The sequence below is a fragment of the Nilaparvata lugens genome, chromosome 1 (assembly GCF_014356525.2).
Source record: "Nilaparvata lugens isolate BPH chromosome 1, ASM1435652v1, whole genome shotgun sequence".
Classification (NCBI taxonomy): Eukaryota; Metazoa; Arthropoda; class Insecta; order Hemiptera; family Delphacidae; genus Nilaparvata; species Nilaparvata lugens.
The window spans coordinates 20,487,202-20,508,262 of NC_052504.1; the positions used below are offsets into that span (position 1 = coordinate 20,487,202).

The 21,061-nt window shown below is 34.4% G+C and overlaps 1 protein-coding gene across 3 annotated transcripts in view; it reads left to right on the forward strand.

Annotated features, from left to right (window-relative positions):
* Positions 1-21,061, forward strand: part of LOC111048284 (cGMP-specific 3',5'-cyclic phosphodiesterase) — a 77,683-nt gene that overhangs the window by 22,097 nt on the left and 34,525 nt on the right. The window contains exons 2-4 of one of the 3 annotated variants that reach the window (XM_039421618.1): positions 3,491-3,552; positions 10,772-11,096; positions 15,036-15,274. In XM_039421618.1, coding sequence (XP_039277552.1) covers positions 10,780-11,096; positions 15,036-15,274 — 556 coding nt within the window. In that variant the 5' untranslated portion in view covers positions 3,491-3,552; positions 10,772-10,779. The remainder of the gene's footprint in view (positions 1-3,490; positions 3,553-10,771; positions 11,097-15,035; positions 15,275-21,061) is intronic. The other 2 variants (XM_039421631.1, XM_039421622.1) reach the window with 2 other exon arrangements.

Below are 21,061 nucleotides of genomic sequence, written 5' to 3' on the forward strand. Positions count from 1 at the left end.
ATACATCGAACACTTTTGAACATCTTATCAACCCTTCTACACTGTTATTCAGTGCTTTTCTTGCAACGGCTCATTCTTCAAATCCACACTCCCACTGAACATCAACTATGTTGTTGGATGTTGCGATATTCCGCCTCCAACAGATCTGCAACTCACCATTCCGCTGTCCAAACAGTTCTGCTTTTTCATTCCAATGTTATGATGTTTCAACCTAATAAATATCTGAGTGAAACCTTTTTCTTCCTCTATAGTTGAATGAATGGATTTCATAACTTCGAACATAATGAATTGACAATTCCTGATGTATATTAAATTTTATATAATTTTAATAAAAAAAATGATAAATTATAAAAAAAATTAATATATAATATTAAATTTCATATTTCAGTTAAAGTTACTATTGTCTACAAAATTTGTAGACTATTTGTATCAGTCTCTAGTCTCTGTCTTAGCTGTTTGCAATAGTAACTTTAACTGAAACCAACGCATGAAATAATTCAAGTAAATGTGACCCTTAATAATAAGGCCTATGCCAATCACCTTAACCAAGAGCTCACACAAGATTCTATTTAGCCTGAATCGGAGATCTAACAACTATTCAACGAACTTATAAGGGAATATTATATTTATGAGTACAAGTAATCATGAGATGAGATATGTTGATGCATTTGGCTCAATAAAGAATTGTGGCAATTCAGTGAAGGTTTGTAGATATCTAGACATCTCTTAAGACTTGACCCAAAAATGTAAGCTAGAGGAGAGGACCTCCACTAAATATGTGACGATGGGGAGAAATAACTATATGTAATAGTTTTGGTGATTGTAATGATAAAATCAAAGGTGAACAGCTTACTATATGATTTAATGAAACGTTATCGTTATATTTACATTCAAGATTTTTATTATAATACAAACAATTAAGATTACTGTTCAAGGAAATAATTTTTTGAAATGATATGAATTTATTATATAACAAACAAGATTTTTGATTAGAACAAACAATATCTAAGAATAAACCTTGTACATCCTTTCACTTCTCAGTGTCAAGCTCTACAATGAATTGCCTCATGACTTATTTTTCTGTGCTCAAGTGAATGTATCTATTTTGGCTTCAACAAATACAGTTAATATTATAATTCGCAGGTGCAACAGAAAGACCAAAATAGTTGATTCGATAAACTGCCGCTCAACTGAATGTAGGAGGCTGATTAATCTGGGGCTTTGCTTTATAAGCTTGTCTTACAAGTAGCGCTTCCATGTTGGGTGGAATCGGCGATAACATTGTTGTAGGAAGTTTGAATCTCTTGAAGCTTGGGCTTACTTACAGATGATAAGACTTTTGATGACGCGTTCTCGAGTTTGCGGTGGGGAATGATTCTGCAACTAAACTTTCCCCAAAGACTTGCAAATCGATGAGAAGATAAAATGGAGAAGCCAAGATTAATGCTCAAGTCAGCCAATGTTGGTTGACATAAACTTCAATCATCAAGTACCTAACAGAGTTCTCTTGTAACAAAGCAAACCCTGATAATAGCTTCTAGTTCTAGTCTGTCTTCTAACACAAAACTTTATAATGATAACATGGTTCTGTGTCTAATTTAACTTGAACTATTATTAACGTGTAACTTGATGATTGGGATTAGATTTGAACCATGGCATCAGGGTAAATTGATGTAATATGGAAAACATGACACAGCTAGTATATTATGGAGTTGTAGTTGGTTTAGTTCAGAAACGTGGAATCTAGAGATGATGAATGTTGATCTCAGTAAATATGGAGATTTGGACAGTTCGAAATACTAAAGTTTGAAATTCGAATATCAGATCAGCGAATGAAAATTCTGCAGATAATACCACAGATATTGATAATACTATACTATTGAAGCACCTACGTAACGCAGTAGCTTTAAAATGAGAAGTTCAAATTTATTGCTGCAACCAATACAAAATAGCGTACTCATAAAGATGAACATTCCTGAAGTAGCTTCATGCATAATATATAATATATTTTCTTTATAACTCGGATATCACAAAAATGATGACCGTAAATAGTTGTTTTTGGTTGACTTGTAACCGATATTAATTTCGAAAAAGTATTTGCATAATAATTTTAGATTCTCCATCAAATGTTCCTAATTCCGCCTAATAAAGGATATTTCTATTTGATTTAAAATTATTATACGATAATTTGCTCTTCTTTGCATTCTATGCAACAGATTACGTGAACGTGAATAGAATATCCAATTATACTGAAATCGACGGCTGTTGCGAAAGTTTTACCTTATTCAGATGACCTTTGTTGAATTCTGACCTAAAATTTTAGGAAATACGAATATTTATGAGATCTATGATCGTGCTATGAAGGCTCCGATGCAATATTATCAGATATTAGAGAAGGTAGATGATAAAACCATGAGAGAAAACTATATTTGTCAACCCTGATAAACCTGGAGCAAAATAGTTTATGAGATTTGAGCCCGGTTCTATATTTGGAATTCAATTTCATCAATGGACGAAAGCCGTTATCTCAGTAAATCCTGTAAGCTTGTCAGCAGAAGGGCAGTGGAAAAACAATAAGCTACACGTGCAAACGTAGGTAGGTGTGCGATGTATTTATAGAGTATTGATCAAATCATCTCACTGCATCATCATTCGTAGCCACAGATTTAGGAACAGTGAGAGCTTTTCGTTGTTCTGTGCATCTTCATGACTTCATTATTCACAAGCAAACTGTGACATGTCTATCTTCGTGACAAGGACAATCCATTCACCGCACACCAGTTTGACTCCGGGTAATCGGATTTGATAGCTCCAGTCATTTATTGCAGACCATTATTACTCAATAACTTAGATGCAACTCACTTATGCCTGCTAACAAATTCGAATCTGGTTCCAGGTTATCCATAACAAGAAATTCAGATGTTCAATTTCTGTAGGTTGGAAGAAAGTTTATTCTTTCTAACTCCATTCTCTCATGATCTGAGTAAAGATGGAACTTAACATCTTCTATAAGAACTCCTTTCAGAATGCTGTAGTTCTATATTGAAGATGAATAAAGCATTAGTTCTATATCCAATCTTTAAAATTGAAGCATAATGTCAATCGATGCTTTTCATAGCAATTTTGTGGTATTGATTACATGATGAGCAATAATCACAAACATTGATCATTACAGATTACGTGGATGGCACTAGATGACACTTCATATTTATCATAATGAACTTTCCTCTGTTACTACACTCAATTAAATCAAGCGGGAATCAATCATACTCAATAATACGCGGGAATAGTACGCAGATCTGTTAATCAGTTACTCGGGAATCAATAATACTATTCCTAATTGATAACTGAGAAACTATGGATGAATCAATACAAAATCCATTAATCAATAATTGAGAACAGGAATTACTTAATTCACCGTTTGCGATTCATGATTCTTAGAACATTCTAATAATTAAACTGAATTTATTGTCATTTTAATTCTTTGCAGATGTGGCTCAACCAGCATTCGGAAGAATGTGATGCTTGGCGTGTAGGAAAACTATTCTGAATGTGAGTAAGACTATCAAAATTATAATACAGTATTATTCTTCAATCTTCAATACTTGCATATACCCGCAGGAGAAACGTTTCTCCTTATAAGAACGGAGTTTGTTAGCTCTGGTTTGGATTGTCAAAGATTAAATAATCATAGCCATAAGGAAATAGATTGTAATGAGAATTCAATAAGACTCATAGTCTGTGATATGTCTGATATCAATCAAATTCGAGTTTCAAAGTTGCCTGAATGTTCAGGAGAATTACTTTGATTACTAAACTCCCATTTAAAATTTATGATTTTTTTAGTTTATTGTTAAAGTTGGCATAATCATTCTATTTATGTATTTTATTGTTATTCAAGGCACCTGCTGTAAAATCCATTTAGGTTTAGCGGGACCAATTTTGTAATGCATTTTATTGAATAAAATGATTGATCGATTATAAGATATAACTATTACGCTACCGTACTTACTCAACTTCTAATTTCCAATCACAATGATGCATGAAATAGATCCCAATATTGTTCATTGCTGCTAATGTTGATTATGAATATCATACTATACTGTAGAAGTTAAATTGAAAAATTCGAATGTTATTATGATAGATGCCTCATTCGATTTTCCATCTTTATCTATTCCTCATCAAGAAGCAATTCTTCCGCCATTTTTAGCATTATAACTCAATTGAGAATGATGGTAGAATGTGGTATGATGTGCAGTAAGATCAACAACACCTGTTGCATTGCTTAAAGTGGGACACGTGAAGGCAGTAAGAATAAAGTGGACTGAAGCGTAAAGCAATGATTATTGGATGGAGAACGGCAGTAAACAGCAAAAAGCTTCAAGATGTTACGTAGGTGCTGCATGTTCACACTGTTGGAGGCAAACACTGAATAAATTATCCTTTTAGTGGGATGGGAATTTATTAGTGCTGGATTTGATTTGAATAATTTATCAATCAGGGTAGAAGCAGAGCTGTATAGGAGCTAGAAGTTGTTGTACATAATATCAGATAGGATCAGAGATGTGTGGGATGTGGGAATAGTTAAATAGCATAAATCAAGTACACAACAAACCTGTGATATTAATATTGAGGTTTAACATTAACATTGATGTTCAAGGAATATTTTCTTGTTTTCTCATTATTTTACTTCCTTATAAGTATTTCCAATAATAGAATAATATCCCGTACAACACTTTAGGGCCAACACTTATTCTCACCTGGAAGGTCGACATGTGAAACGTCCAAACATTGAGAAGTCATTACTAGAAATAACGTCGACCTATAACCTAAATATGTTTCGTCGTTTATCATTCTATTGTAATTTCTCCACAGGTTTTTCCTCCTCCTATTACTATTTAAAAACGCATCTAAGACAAACTGCTTTGCCTTGGTAACCTACACTTGCTCAAGCATCATGCATGCGTTTGTCGCCCCGGACTTTTCCAAAAAAGGATTCTGATAGATGGAAAATTCCAATAATGAGCAGCGACGTGTGTTTTAACCTAATTTTCAACGATTTTTCGTAAAATAATAACATACTCTTGAGAACGTTTTTACAAAAAATACATCATGTGCAATCAACCACTCATGGTTACAAAAAAGTCTAAATCTAGGCCGTTGAATGCGGCTTTTATGTTCATAGTCGTATACTCTTGGAAACGCTTTTACAAAAAATGCATCATGTGTAATCAACCACATATGGTTACAAAAATTCTGAATCCAGGCCTTTGAATGCAGCTTTTATGTTCATAGTCACATACTCTTTGAAACGCTTTTACAAAAAATGCATCATGTGTAATCAACCACATATGGTTACAAAAAATTCTAAATCCAGGCCTTTAAATGCGGCTTTTATGCTCATAATCACATACTCTTTGAAACGCTTTTACAAAAAATGCATCATGTGTAATCAACCACTTATGGTTACAAAAATTCTAAATCTAGGCCTTTGAATGTGGCTTTCATGTTCAATACCTCCTACCGAATATTTGTTCAATTGCATAAAAACTACAAAAATGGCAAAACTGCAAAATGGCTGTGAAAAAACCTCGATTATTTTTCCCACACTCACTTCGATTATACAGATAAATTGATTGATAGCTTCACGATAGCTTTGTTATTCAATTGAAAGTAATAATTCGAGGTGAAAAGTGACAGCTACTGCAACAATGAGTTTTTAAACTAGAGAGATTCACAAATATTCAACTTTTGTTTTGTTGAACAAAAGTTATTCAAGTACACAAATTATTCAAATAGAGTTTTGAAGAGATGTTAAGAGTGACGAAGAACAGCGATTTAAAAATTGTAGGAAGGTGAGAAGAGAATGAAATTCAGGCAGTGTATTCAAGGGACTCCAGATCTGTATTATAATTGAATTACTCCATGATGATTACAGTTTTGCCCAGCTTGACAATCCAATTCTCATGACAAAGGGAAAGCGATGAAATTTATCATCACCGATGACCCATGTTGAGAGAAGAGGAAATCCTATGTCAATAATTAAAGAGAGTGAAATTTCCAATTTGAATAATAGGTCGGAGCTTGGTGAATGCTGGTTGAAAGAAGGGATTTCAATGTAACAGCTCTGTAAAAGAAGTGACTGGGACGGGATCAGGTGCTGCTTAATGCCCCATTTATATGCAGTCTGTTTACTTGCCAGTAAGCCGTTGATGTTTGTAAGGCTCACTCTTTTCTTTCTTTCTCTCTGGCTCTCTCTCATTCTTTCTCGCTCTATCTAGTAGCCAAAGGGCCCGGATTTCATTTCCTTATAAAAAAATCTCCTTTTCCAATACAAAATGAGTTCCTCATCAGTGAATGTATCCCTGTACCAGTATAATAATCTGAATGTGCCCTTTTCTTTGCTCACTTCAATTCATTACAGCTCCTTAATAACTTTAATTAATGGATTGAGTCCCATTATCACTAAATAAGAGAAGCACCAGATTCAAAAATGTATTCATTATGTTCGTATCATTACGAGAAGCTGTAGTGATCTATTTTGAATTTGCATTGAGGTGAGTGCCCCATTTTTTACTTAATCAAAGCCTCTTCTACCTTGCGGTGTAGAGTTTACGAGAGATTTTCACCTCTTATGATCCTGCGCCAAACGGCCAATCACTCTCCAATCACCACCCCTAGTCTCCAAATTTCTCCGGAGATCATCAGAAAATTGAGTGCCCCATAATCATACAAAAACTTATTTTCAAATTGGATTCTATTTGATAGTATTGACTATTGAACTAGCACTTAACTGACAAAAATCAATCTGCTATGCTACTAAAGGAATCATTATAAATCAATCTACACTACTTGGTGATCAAGTGCTCTTTTCATGCGATATTATTAATTCAGCAATGCATAGAATTCATTGTTCATAAAAATCGTATTGTTCTATAAAATTAATGACATAGGGACATTGAAAACCATATTTCAATACTTCATATATTGTATACTGTACAAGATATTGGAAAATTTGAGGAAAGCCGAAAAATTTCCACGAAATGGAAACTCGATACAAAATGGAGTGTGAATAATGATTCTTTTATAAAATGATGTTATAATATCCGCTCATGTTGTTCGTTATGACTGGAAAAGAAGAAACCATCAAAATCATTATCACTCTACAGGATTGAAGTTTCCAATTTCCTCACTTGTCAGCAGTTTGACAGGATACGAACTTTCATCTGTTTTTGACAACTACATCCTCATATCATTTTTAAACACCATACACCAAAGCTGGTTCTTCATTTGAACCATGGTGTCACGTTGTCGGATTGACGCGACAAAAAAATATTGATTGCTTAGTTTTTCTCAAGGTTTTCTACGTCAGATTTAGATGTTAAACTCATAATTGATGTTCCTATACGTTGTATTTTGCAAGAAAGGAATGCACTTCATGAGTTAAATCCTCAACATCTCTTGTAATTGTTAGCATGAAACAAGTAAAAACATAAAAAAGAAATTGATATGTGATTTTAAGTCTGAAAAATATTGATAGCAAGGAAAGACTGAACCTCATCTTCAAGGCTTAAGATCATTTATCACAGTTGAGTATCTATGTTACAGTTGGTATGTTAGTTAATTAGTTATTATCCATGTTAGTTGAGAATCTAATCGATGTTACAGCTATACTAAAATGTTGAGTTTCATGAATGGATTCCATATGCAAAGGTGGGCACAAATCAAATCACAACTATCAAGTAGCTATCTGGTAATTGTGTATACTAAATTCACTATGAAAAATGTATTTATTCAGTCATGTCCAATTATTACACTAATGTGAGAAGGCACAACAGGCTTATGCCCAAAACTGTCCCTTCTCAAATGTTTACTACAGTCCAATTAAATTGTAGGTTTAGCTACTATCACTTATTAAAATAACAATTTACACTTCAAAAAACTAACAAATATTCAATGAAAAATAGATACCATGAATAACTAAATCTTACAGAGTTAGAAACAATTATCAAAAAATCTGGTTTTGAATAAAACTGGAAAATTTTGAACCGAAAACTTAATGCACTATTTATGAACTATTTAGTAATTCTACCCGGAAATTATTTACTCGATCAATTTCATCTCTTTTCCACTATTTCCATGTATCAAGCCTCAACTATCACTATGTGTGAATATTGAAAAAATTCATTCCAAATAATTTTATATTTCCCTTGATCTGTTGATGAAGAATTTTTTCCACCCGCTCCACATCAATTCAGATGATATTTTCCTGTCCTAGGAATTCCTGAGATAGCTCCCAAAGGTATTCAATAATCATAGATTCTAAGTATGGTTTTGAAAGAAAAAACAATTTGCCATTTATGGAATAAGTGATGATGTGAAAATATTGTTCGATCCGGCAGCTAGCAGTGCTTTATTACTCGCCCATTGTGGCTCTGGATACACACAGTGTAGCTACGCAAACAAGAGGATGGAGTTCTTTATTGGATTTTCTTGGACGAAATTGCTTCAGAGCCCTTGAACCCTTATTATTAGTCTCTTTCCCCTACTTGTTGTGCTGAAATATCACCAAGTAAGTAAGGCCGTATTTCAATGAAGTACTCTCATATATGAGCTTCAACTTGAACCTCTATACCTCTACCTCAAGAACATGAAAGTAAAGATAAATCATGCACGGTAGGAGGGGTTTAGTAATTGAACGCACCATCACCAATTTTGAATGCATCAACTACCAACTTTTACTCCTCAAAATCAACTATAAAATGTTGACAAGAATAAACGAAAAAAATTATATGACTGATGATCATGGCAATATCCAAATTTTTAAAAGGTGTATTCCCATAGATCATTGCTAACACAATAACAAAAAATAGTTCCAATCTGTGATGAATCAACTAATCAACACGACTCAATTCCATGGCGCACATTCACAAAAAAGATGTTGAAAAATAAAGCATGAGTGAATGTCATGAATGACAAAGTGAGTATTTGAATTGACATTAGGGTTATAATGTTCGATGTTTCGACTGTTTTATGTTTTGACTGTTTGAATGTTGCCATATTATATACTGTTTGAATGTTATACTCACAATTTGAGGGTTTGAACCAAATGAATTTGAGACTTAGAGCACAAAAATCAATGTTTGGAGAGTTGACTTCAAAGTGACCAGCCTCCAAACAAAAGTACCACATATGCTCGCTTACGTGACAAAATTAAATCCAGGATCAGTATTAACAACATTAGGCTTGACATGGAACAAATTTGATTTTATTGAGAGATTAATAATTATCCTATAATCAATGGGAAAGGGACATCGATGTTAACTTCCATGCTTGTCAGCATATCACAAAAACCTACAGAAAGGCATCGAGGAAGTTTTCAAAGCGGACTTCAAGCAACTTTTCATGTTCCTATTCAGACGTTCTGTAAGACCATTGACAAAATTATTTTACAAATTTTGATCAGATTGAGTAGACTTTTCAAGGATGGTAAACTTTTACTAAAGCAAGGATGAATAGGTTATTCAATCGTGAACTGTGCAAATGTGATGGGTGTAAAGCCAGTTCATAGTCCGCCATCAGAAAGCAAAGCCTACTGCAATCACTAGAGTCATCCTCAGGGACAGAAAATAAGATTAATCTTACTCCACAGATCAATAAGGATGCAAGGGAAGATCTAAGGCATCATAGAAGCAGTTCAAGAGGCTACTGAGGATTTCGATATAATAACTAAATGACTAATATCTAATGACTCCATAACTAAAGTGTTTTGAGATTATGAAAAAGCTATATGATTTTAAGCGTTGGATAGTCTTTCAAAATGCTGACATATAATTGTTACTAAAAGATTACTACATGTACCGGTAGTTGAACAAAAATCAAAAATGTGATAACTTATAAAATATTCTCAGTCATTCAGGTGTGACCACATAATCCTTGAGGATAATGTAGTCAAAACTGTAATTGATACATTCGCTGTTTCTCAGCGCCTCAACAGACTCATTGTTTCTCAATAATTAAAGAGTTTGGATCTGTTCAGGATAGCTGCAGAATAAGAGACCTTGATTCACAATAACTTCTTCAGATGTCATAGCTTTTTAATTTTGCTTAAATTTATAATATGTTGTTGAGATTAATCATTATCTATTTTCAATCATCGAATTACTATACAATTTCAAATATCAAATTACCAACTATTTATTCTAATGAAATAAACCTATTATCAATTAAAATAGCATCCATTTATATACAGACTTTATGCTATCATGGCCATAGGAGTATCCCAATAAACCTTTGGATTTACTGAGAATTCTTATTAGTTTCTTTAAATAGAATCACCAGTACCTTATGATTTCAAAAGAAACATTGGCCGGTTACGGCCAATAATGCCATTTTCGAGTGTGTAAATGAATATTATTATCAATTTTATTATTATTCCTTATTATTTGTACAGATCTTACACGTCATTGAACTCCTTGGTAGAAAAAAAGGCAAACCTGGAGCTGTTTCTTTCCCAAATTTCGAATTACAGAGATATAATATGATATTGACTTCTGTGTGACTGTTATGTGACTAAAATGTTGCTTTTCCTACCATAGTTATTTGCTCAACTTTATAGTACATTGTTATTTTGATGTTTTGACTTGGCCCGTATGTGTATTGTTTTCGGCTCAATAGAATAAATTTGAATTTGATTTAAGAGTTGTTTAAGAGATGTTAGATAGCAGTGTTGAGTGACAGTTGGAATGCAGGAATGTGCCTTATGTTGCAGTAGCTGGGATGTCAGAGGAAGAGGACGCGGACGAGGCAGCGGGGCTGTGGGCGGACCTCGAGCGACACCCGGAGCTGGTGCAGCGCTGGCTGCGTGAAAAGGCCTCACCACAGCTCATCCGCCGCCTCCTCGACAGCCCACGGCGAGCCTCCCTGGCAGCGACCGCCCCCGGAGGCGGTGACTCCCCTTTCCGCGCCGACTCCACCAACTCGCTGGCACCGTCAACCTTCGACGAGCCCCGCGGCAAACGCAGCTCGGTCACCTCCGAATTGTTCCAGCTGTGGCTTGCTTCCTCGCCCATCAAACGAGCCAAGTCTCCCAACAGGTGAGTGTCTCACAACAATCACGATTGAACAGGTTTAATTGTTACAATGGAAATGATAATAGGGAAAATAGGGTGTGATAGAGAGTTAACATCACTATAGTGATATTCACCTTAGATATTGTAAATAATTTTATCCAACTCAACAAAAAATAAATAAAAATACAAAATCAATACAATCTAATGAAAATTTGACAAGGATATCTCTCTCATTGAATAATTTACATTCTCCAATGAATGATCGGGTGCAGTAATCATGTATTGATTTTGAAAATTGAAATTAAGTACTTAATGTGTGTGAATAACAAAACATTTTTACGATGAAAACAAGTATTAAGTATTACTACTTTGAACGGTCAATCAATATTTGATCTACCGTTACTATGATTGTTGGAATTCATATATTAACTAAATAAATTATTTTGTGAGGTTTTATTTTCCCAATTCAAGTCTTTTGTTGAGTATTTGTTTTTTTACTGTTTTTCGCTCTCACCCGAGTGAATCAATCCGAAACTGATTTTCATCTCTCACACTCGAAATGTCTGGAGTTTTCCAACTGGAGAAGTCTCTCATCAAACTTAACTGCAAATCAATACCCAACTCCCATTAATGATATCTCAAAACTTTTTTATTCAACCTAGATTCTACTAACGCGCATTGAGCTATGGTGTAATATTGGTAGAAACTTTATATTGAAATCAATATTAGTAAACGATTCCGTCGAGGTTTGAAGAGTGAGAGGTACGTGTAAATTTTATTTTTATTGACATTAAATTTAGGAGCCATTGGATAAGATGGATTCGAGCGGCGATTAATGTTGAACCGTTATTTAATAGCCGGGCTAAATTGGCAAGATGGGCAACAGAGGATCGAGGGGGAAAGAAGGGGGAATTTGCAACACGATAGCGTCGTGGCTAACGGCTTTGACTAATGGGCACCATAACCCCTGACCAAGAGTAATCGGTGTACTAAATATCTTAGTATCAGTTGCCGATGGGCATTCGCCATTTGAATATCCCAATATGTCTGTCTGTTTCTATCCTGGTTTCGAGTTGGATGCCTTTGTACTAAAGTTATCGATTCCTTTGAGGCAGTTGCAATGTTAGATGGAACGAACATCGACTAATATGGCTTCAATTCTCATCCCTCTCTTGTTTAGGATTTAGTTGTCAGGCCTACTCCAATGCAATTTCAAGGTTATTGCTGTTTGAAGCCTTTCTATACAATTTGTGTTATCGGGTCTGTATGCTTGATATGTATCAGACGAATGCATTTGAATATTGATATTCTAATACGTAAATTATCGTCTCAAATCAAATCAAATACATTCCTATTAACGAAGAAAATCATACATCCACAGGAATAAAAATGAATTGAGTAAATGTTCTTTACAAAAACACAGTCTGGGTGGGAGTGGGGAATGAGCTCATTGAATTACAAGTAGTATTGTAGATTAAATTACTTGATAGATTGGAAATAAATACGTCTAATAAATAGTTATCACAGATATAATGGAGATGGATTGTAGATATGAATTAATAGCATATAAAATATATGAACTGATCAATGATAACAATTATTGTTGCATTGATATTTTATTGATTTGAATAATACTAGCCTAATATTGGAAGTTCCACTTGAACTTTTTGAAGTACAAACATAACCTCCTTTTATGGATATTATCGAAATTCGGGAATGGAATAGTTCTGGGCCAAGCCTGTTGTTCCGTCTCAATCATATTTATATGATTTGTGATTGATGTATCTACAAATAAATAAATATATACTACTACTCCAGATGATATCATCCGAACTGCAAACTGAGCTTATTCTTTGTGAATAACTTTATATCGATTTCAACTTTAATCCATCTGTTATGTTTATTCAAATTTTTGATAATAGATGAAAAGTTAATAGTGTTGGAGGTAGTAAATATATGCTCGAAAAATGAGTTATGTTGAAGGTAATGGATGTTTGCTCAATAATTCATGGTTGATAAACTATTCTAAACTATCTTCTAGTTTAAGTGAGATCAATCTTATCTTTCAATAATATAAATATGTATTAATTTGGCATACTTCAGCTGTTTAGTAGCTCTTGCATTTGAGTTTCATAGTCAAACGAATGAGAAAAACAAAGCTGGGAAGTGAATTCATTGAGAATTTCGCAATGAAGATAAGATGTTGTTGTGATGTGGGGCATACCGTACCAAAGATGGAAATGAGCGAAGAAAAAGGGAAGCATGATGAAGTTTTTCTTGGAAAGCTGGCTGGCATTGTTATGTACATGGTGCTACAAAGGAATGTATGTCTGGGACGCTGGGAATGGCAAGCGGGCAGTGCCACTAATAATGAACAGAGAGCTTTTCTTGGAGGAAAGAGTGATGAAGAAGGGAGCAAGAAAGCAAAACGTTCGTTCTTCTTATCTATGATAATCCTCAGCGATAGAGTGAAAAATAGAAGGAGCTGAAGAAGCGAGTGATTAACGGCACTTTAGCGAGTGAAGATGCTTTATAGTGCAAATTTATCAATGCTCAAGCTACCAGAAAGACTTTAGAGAGACGAATGTGTCTGTAAGCAATAATTTTTTTGATATTCTATGATTAGATTGAATTATAGACGAACACAATTAGACCTATTGATTTCTTTCCACCTTTTTCCTCATCATCATCATCATCATCATCATCATCATCATCATCATCATCATCATCATCATCATCATCACATCATCATCATCACATCATCATCATCACCATCATCATCATCATCATCATCACCATCATCATCATCATCATCATCATCATCATCATCATCTTCTTCTTCTTCTTCTTCTTCTTCTTCTTCTTCTTCTTCTTCTTCCTCTTCTTCTTCTTCTTCTTCTTCTTCTTTCTTAGTCTTCTTCTGCAGCCGGAAGTGTCGTGGGTTCGAATCCCACCAAGCTCATGATTCTATTCTCAGCTTATTATTCATACTCAAGTGAAAAGCATCCATGGAAATGATTTGCGTATCTGTTAGTGTGATTTCACGCACAAGTCATTGGTTTCAGCATCCACTATAGTGTATTCAACCAAAGAAAACTAGGGAGTGGGAAGTTGTTTCGGTTGATAGACTTGTCAGCAGAAATAGGACTTGATTCACAACTATTAGCTGAATAGCTAATAGCTAGCGGGATTCAAAATATGATATACATAATGTTTTGATTGGAATTGTATTTTGAGATGGAATAAATTGAATTGAATTATTGTCAAGTTACAATTTTTAATTCGGGTTTTGTCTAAATGAAGTATTGAAATCCAAGCTTGAGATCAACACAAATTTGAGCACGTAAATCAGCAGACAACTCCCGGATGATAATTTCTTCAAAACCAAATCATCATAATTGTTTGTTAACTCTACTCCATACCTAATCTAGTTAAATACACTATAGGATAGTTCTTCGATTATGTAAGATACTTGGTTGATAAGAAAACTTATAATACAATCAATAATACAAACAATAATATTAATTTTCTTGATAAGGGCTACTAGAGAATGACAGAATACTTTGACTTTCTATCTTTATGTTTGACTATGTAATGGAGATAATACTGTAATTGTTTTATTATCTGTGTGTTTGATCTCCAGTTCAGTTTATACTGTCTATTATAATATGTTTGACATATTCTGCTTAAACTGTCTGCAACGTTAAACTCACAAATCATTCGAATTTATTTATTCCATCAATCAAACATGCAACAAAATTGGAATAAGTTGAAAATTCCATCTCTAGTCCAGTCTACTGTCAATTATAATTGATTGTTCGACATATTTTGCCTAACTAACGATCAACCCACAAATTATTCGAATTTATTTATTCTATCAATCACACATGCAACATAATTGTATATGTTGGAGCAGTGGAGACATCCAACTAGATGTTAATTGAACTCGATTTGGTATGTCAGTAGGCCACGAGTGAGTGGAGAATGGAGGAGACAGCTGGGACTTCTGGACGAAGGCGAGCTGTTCATGGAGCTGATCCGCGACGTGTCCAATGAGCTGGACATCGACGTGCTCTGCCACAAGATCCTCGTCAACGTGGGCCTCCTCACGCACGCCGACCGCTGCAGTCTCTTCCTGGCACGGGGGCCTCCCGATAACCGTTACCTAGTCGCCAAATTGTTCGACGTCACTGTCGATACAGGTGAGAGCACCACCAAAAATACAATCCAATTTAACAATAATTCTGTCGTAGCTCTAGTATCATGGTCTGTTAATCTGTAATAGAATAGTCTACAACTCTGCTATAGCATCATAGCATAGCTATCTATAATCATCATTGAAGGTGGCTGAGATTATAGTCTATTACTTTATCATAGTATCATAATCTAACTATGGCATGACATCAAACTATTCAAACATGTTCCAAGGAACAGAGTGATTGAAGTGAATTTAACCGAAGGCATAGAGCGAACCATGCTAGATGAGTGATTATGAATTTTCCGATTTTCCTTGGAACTGGTGACCGCTTGAGGAATCGTAGGACCTCAAAAACAAGATACAAGTAGTAACAGAGTGATTGGGTTGAAGCAGAGAGGAAAGAATACTAATCGAGGTAAGTTCGGTTACGCACACGCCGGTTGCCTATTTCGGATATTCGCTTGTCTCTGGTTGTAGTTAGTCAAAGGAATACAGTGACTCTATAAAGTGACAGCCAATGGCTACCCCTTTCGAACAAGTGACCGCTTCAGCAGTAGTACAATCACTTTAGAAATATCAACCTTTATCAACAATCATCACAGCATGACATACAATAAAATACAATTCAATAACAATAAAAAATGACAATGAAAAACAGCCATCAGTAACACCAAATTCAGGTCCCGGTTGTTCAGAGCCTACCGAAAACGCAATATTGTTTTCAAATACGAGCCTAAGACCTAAACCAATTCCATCCAATCCAAGTCTGCAGTGATAAGTTTCAGTTTCACTTATCCTTCAATCCTCACTACTCTCATCTGATGATGGATATTATTCATGTTGCCATATTGAATAATATCAAATTCTTCTCAACAACGCAGTTTGCATGGTGAATGTTTATTCTTTAAGTAATCAACAAATCATTCTTCCGACTAATCTCTGAGAACTACATAACTGATCTGACGTTATTTTTTAATGAATAACGATTTGCCTCGGCTTGGCTTCAGTCGGTAGAGCATGAGAATTAAATACTATAAAATCTGGTCGTGGTCTTCTAGGATACAATTTCGCTAAATTCTTTATAGGCTCATTCGGTAGTTCTCGCAATAATTCAATACTGATAATTAACAAATATATATGAGATTTGTACTCTATGGTATTGGGGAGTAAAATGAATGGTACACCGTAAAAAATTTGATACATATATTGAATGAATAATTTTAAAATCAGATCAATATAGAAATATATAGAGCAACAAAATATACAAAAAAACAAGAACAAAATCAAGATAAAATATCCCAGATCAGTACACTATTTTTCAGTTCTATAGCACGAAACTTTACCATGTGCTTTTCAATTCATTGATAATATGCATTTATTTGCATGCAGCTTTGATATCGACTTGCTGTTGCTTGTCGATTTAGGTAATCCCACTTTATATATTGTTTCCCAAATCAGAGAATGATAAATTGATAAATCAATGATTATAAATATATTACTTTCTATGATTTCCAGTACATTTCTCAATAATAAATATATTTCTCAGGGTGTAAGATTCGGCACCTGATGGAATTAGATAAATCAATTTATCCAAAGAACCAGAGCTACATTATACTATTACAAATTGTATTATAAAATCAATGATTGGGTGAACGTTAGTATTACAAGTTTAGAACTTAATATTCTTTTAAGTGGTGTACTTTTAATATATAAATTGACTCATTCTTATTCAATAAAGTATTTCTTATACCCTTTTAAGACTTGCGCAAGTTTTTGTATTAATTTCTTAATATTTAAAACCTTTCCGACGAGCTAGCTTTTATTTTTATTTCACTCGAAGCACTGAGGGCGCTCTAATTTTATTTCAATTATTTTTTCACTCACGTGCTGAATTTTTATAAGTTGCTGGCGGCGATCCGAAATTCCTGCTAGTCCTGGATTGTTGGTGGCCGAAGTCGTCTCTTCCAAGGGATTAAATAAATATTTGGATGACTTTTGCTTTAAAACAGCATCACAAAGTCTTATAGAAAATTAATAATTAGATTAAAAATTTAAGTCTTTAAAATGTACAATAAAGGGTATTGTGCTCTACAAATTTTGGTGACATTCCATGGTATTGTCAGGCAGGCAAGTGGGCAAGTTCTACTTTTCTTTTCACAATTTTCATTTCCGACTTGCAAATTTACATAAATTTGAATAATTTGCTACTACGCCATTTAAAGGTTCAAATAGTTCGTGCCAATCTATTAAATTATTACTTATATCACATATCTGATATTTTATCTGTCCTCGGGCCATCTCCAATACATAAATTGAACATTAAACATTTACAAAATCTTATCATTTTTAGTAATATATATAAATACATTTGAATCGGCTCACTATTGCCGCCCATCGATTACTACCATTTGATTGGTTCATGCAAATTTGTTACAGTATACATGCGCCTATATATTATAGGCGCACTCCTACTTCCTTAATACATTAATTTATTTTTATTTTGGGGTTTAAGTACATTTTTTTCATGCAATACATTTTTATAATGTTTATAGGTTGTTTCTCACTTTATAACAATTAGCCATGTGCTTTTTTAGTTCCTCTAGTTGCATACCTTTTAGTTGCAATAAATTTCTGCCAAGGTGTCTGGCTAGATTTCACGTTATGCGACTCGATCGATTATTATGTCGCCGATCAATAGATATTTTAAGCCTAACCTCAAATTTTCAATACTTTATATAATATTATATAAGTAGCAAATAACTTCTATTTCTATTCGGCTGTTCTAAATTTAGCCATGATACCTGATATTATCTAATCTTTTAAAACGTTATCGCATTTGGTGATAACGTTTTAAATATTATTCCATTTCAGACCTATAAATTTCTTTCAAATAGGGATTTTTTTTACCCATCAGATTTTGATACGTTACACTGATTATGGATTATGTTTTGAAGCTTTCAATCTATTGATAGCTTGTTCTGTCTTATCTTGTTCATATATTTATCAGATGTTACACAGGAAGATATTGTTACATACAGCTTCAATAATCCTCAATCACCTTGGGCACATTATGAGAGAATCCAAGTACATGATTTTGCACCTCATAATCCAAGGTAAAAAAGATGGTAGGCGCTCGGTGGGACGTGGAAGAATGTCTTGGTTGAGAATCCTGAGGGAAGCGTTTAATTGCACAACAAATAACTTATTTAGAGCGGCTGTGAACAAGGTAAGCATTGCCAACCTACGCAATGGAAACGGTACTTAGAGAAGAAGAAAATGTTAAAACCTCACAACAGACTCGTGAAGAGTTAAGTATAGTAGGAAATTATCAATAAATTTAATATTGATACTCGTGAAGAGTTAAGTATAGTGGGAAATCATCAATAAATATTTTCCCATGTCCCTATCCAGATAAATTGAAGAAATAATCAGGTCACGAATTATAAGGGAGGAACATCATGACACTGGATTCATTTAATAGTAATTGATTTTAATAATTATTTCCAATATTATGGATGAGAGTATCTGATTCAAATTGTTGCCTTCTATTCAAACGAAGCACATACAAGTGGTGAACTACCAACAGTAAATAGTACTAAAGCTCAACAAACCTTTAGTAGAAAAGCTGTACAAATTCTCACTCTGTACTCACTGAGAATCCGTTCCAAAATTATTGTGCACATTATCTTGGGGCCATACAGTATCAAGTGTGATAGACGATCTATTACTGCTCCCTGCAGAGATATAGATTTTTGTTATATTCACCATGGGAGCACTTTTATTATCTGCCAAACGCCGCTGTTTTTTTATAATGCCGCTAATCGAGTTGACAACGCAAGAAACATCGCAGCGACGATTCCCACTCCCTCACTCTAACTGTGTCACATTCAAATAACTAGGAATAACAAACCATAATAATGATTCACGCTGTCATTATAACCATCAACTCAAATAACAATATGTAGTGTTGTTCTTAACTGGAATGCTATCCTGGAACATTTAAAGGACACAGGTATTGGTTTGCCTAACTAACGTACTTGGGAACACAATAAGCTCCGGTTGACATGTGGGGTTCTTTGAACCTTTAGATCCTTGAATCTGCTCCCTTCAAACATAACATAATCTAACTGGAATGCACTGGAACAAAATTGATGTAGAATTACAAAACATTTACACAAAAAAAGAAACTGGTGTCAGCATTCAAATAGGATGCCTTCCGGAAGCTTCTTGAAACGCAATTTACAAACCTAAAAGCAAAAAGGGATATGGGGAGGCCGAGAAAGGGATGGGTACCGGAACAGGTTATCTTTGAAGTGATCAAAACGTAATCTTTGAAATGATGATAATGCTGATTTTATAGTGAATTTATTAGTTATTACTTATCTATTTTTACATTACGTAGGCATCAGTTTGCACAGTTTGCACAATATCTAATCAAAAATGACTTGAGAAAGAGAGCCTGACGAGAGAACATTTATGCTAGTTTGAATAATGTTTTAGGCGTTAATGCTATATTAGGTCTATAGGAAATGCTCGTAAAAGCGATGCATAAAAATAGGCCTATGACTAGGTTGAACTACACTTTTTTGAAACTAAGCTCGTATTTGAGCATCGTAAACGTAATTATTGGAAGAATTAATATTAATTATTGCGATTAAAGGCCATATAACAGTAATTTATCACCTTCAAAGGGTATAAGGGTAACATTAATAAGTCATGGATTCATAAACAGATTTTTTCCAATGAAAGTTAGTTTTGTCTCAAAAAATTATGATTTTCCAATCAAGATCAATCATTCTTAGTTGAGTTTCTAAAATGGTTATCAAATGACTCTAAATTATGAAAATGGACATGTATCAGATTCATCAATAGATGTTACTTGCCGAACCGGTACAAATGCAGTAAATAATGGTAATTTCCTGAGTACTGGAGTTGATCTGATTCAAGCGCTCCCTAAAATCATTCGGTTCACTCGAAGTTGCCTACCTAACCGTAATTTGCCAAACCCTACATCAACGCAACAGGATCCAGACCGGGCTCCGTGGTTGCGCTAATTATACACATTATTACAGTTTCAGCGATGCTCATTATTATTTAGTGGGTAAATTAGCGTTTTCACATATTGATCTATTGCGGAGTCCGTCTTGATACGTGGATTTCAGTACGCTGGTGATTCCACTGGAATCAATGAACTGGATCGATCACATAATCATCACAAAATATTCGACAATGCCAGAGAGCTAGTCAAAGTGAGCATCCAGCTGCAATAGCAGTATATCATCGATAGCTCACTAAAATGTTATAACCAGAAATAATTTGCTATCATGCATGCATATTGAATAATTTAGCTTTGTTGTTAATGTGGCTGTGTAATTCAGCACCAAACAGAATTCAGTCAAGTTCCAACCTTGGTGCTTCGAGCTCCGGAATTCAGAGCTTCGGCAACAGACAGAATGTTGGAGATTAGAGCTTTATAGCAACTGCTTGCTTGGCGTTCATGTTAGACAAAAAATGATCCCAGATGTGTTTAACAGATTTTTTTAACTGTTATTCAACAGTAGGTTGCAGTATGTCTAGTCCACTAATGGATCTTGCAAAATGATCTTTCAATAGTAGGATTCAATGAATCATTATTCATCAAGGAACTTTGATAGGAGTCTCAATGAATATAATTGAATCTAGATGCACCTTGGAGCTTCCAGCTCCGGAATTCAGAGCTTCAGCAACAAACAGAATGTTGGATCTTAGAGCTTTATAGCAACTACTTGCTTGGTGTTCTCGGAATAGTGAG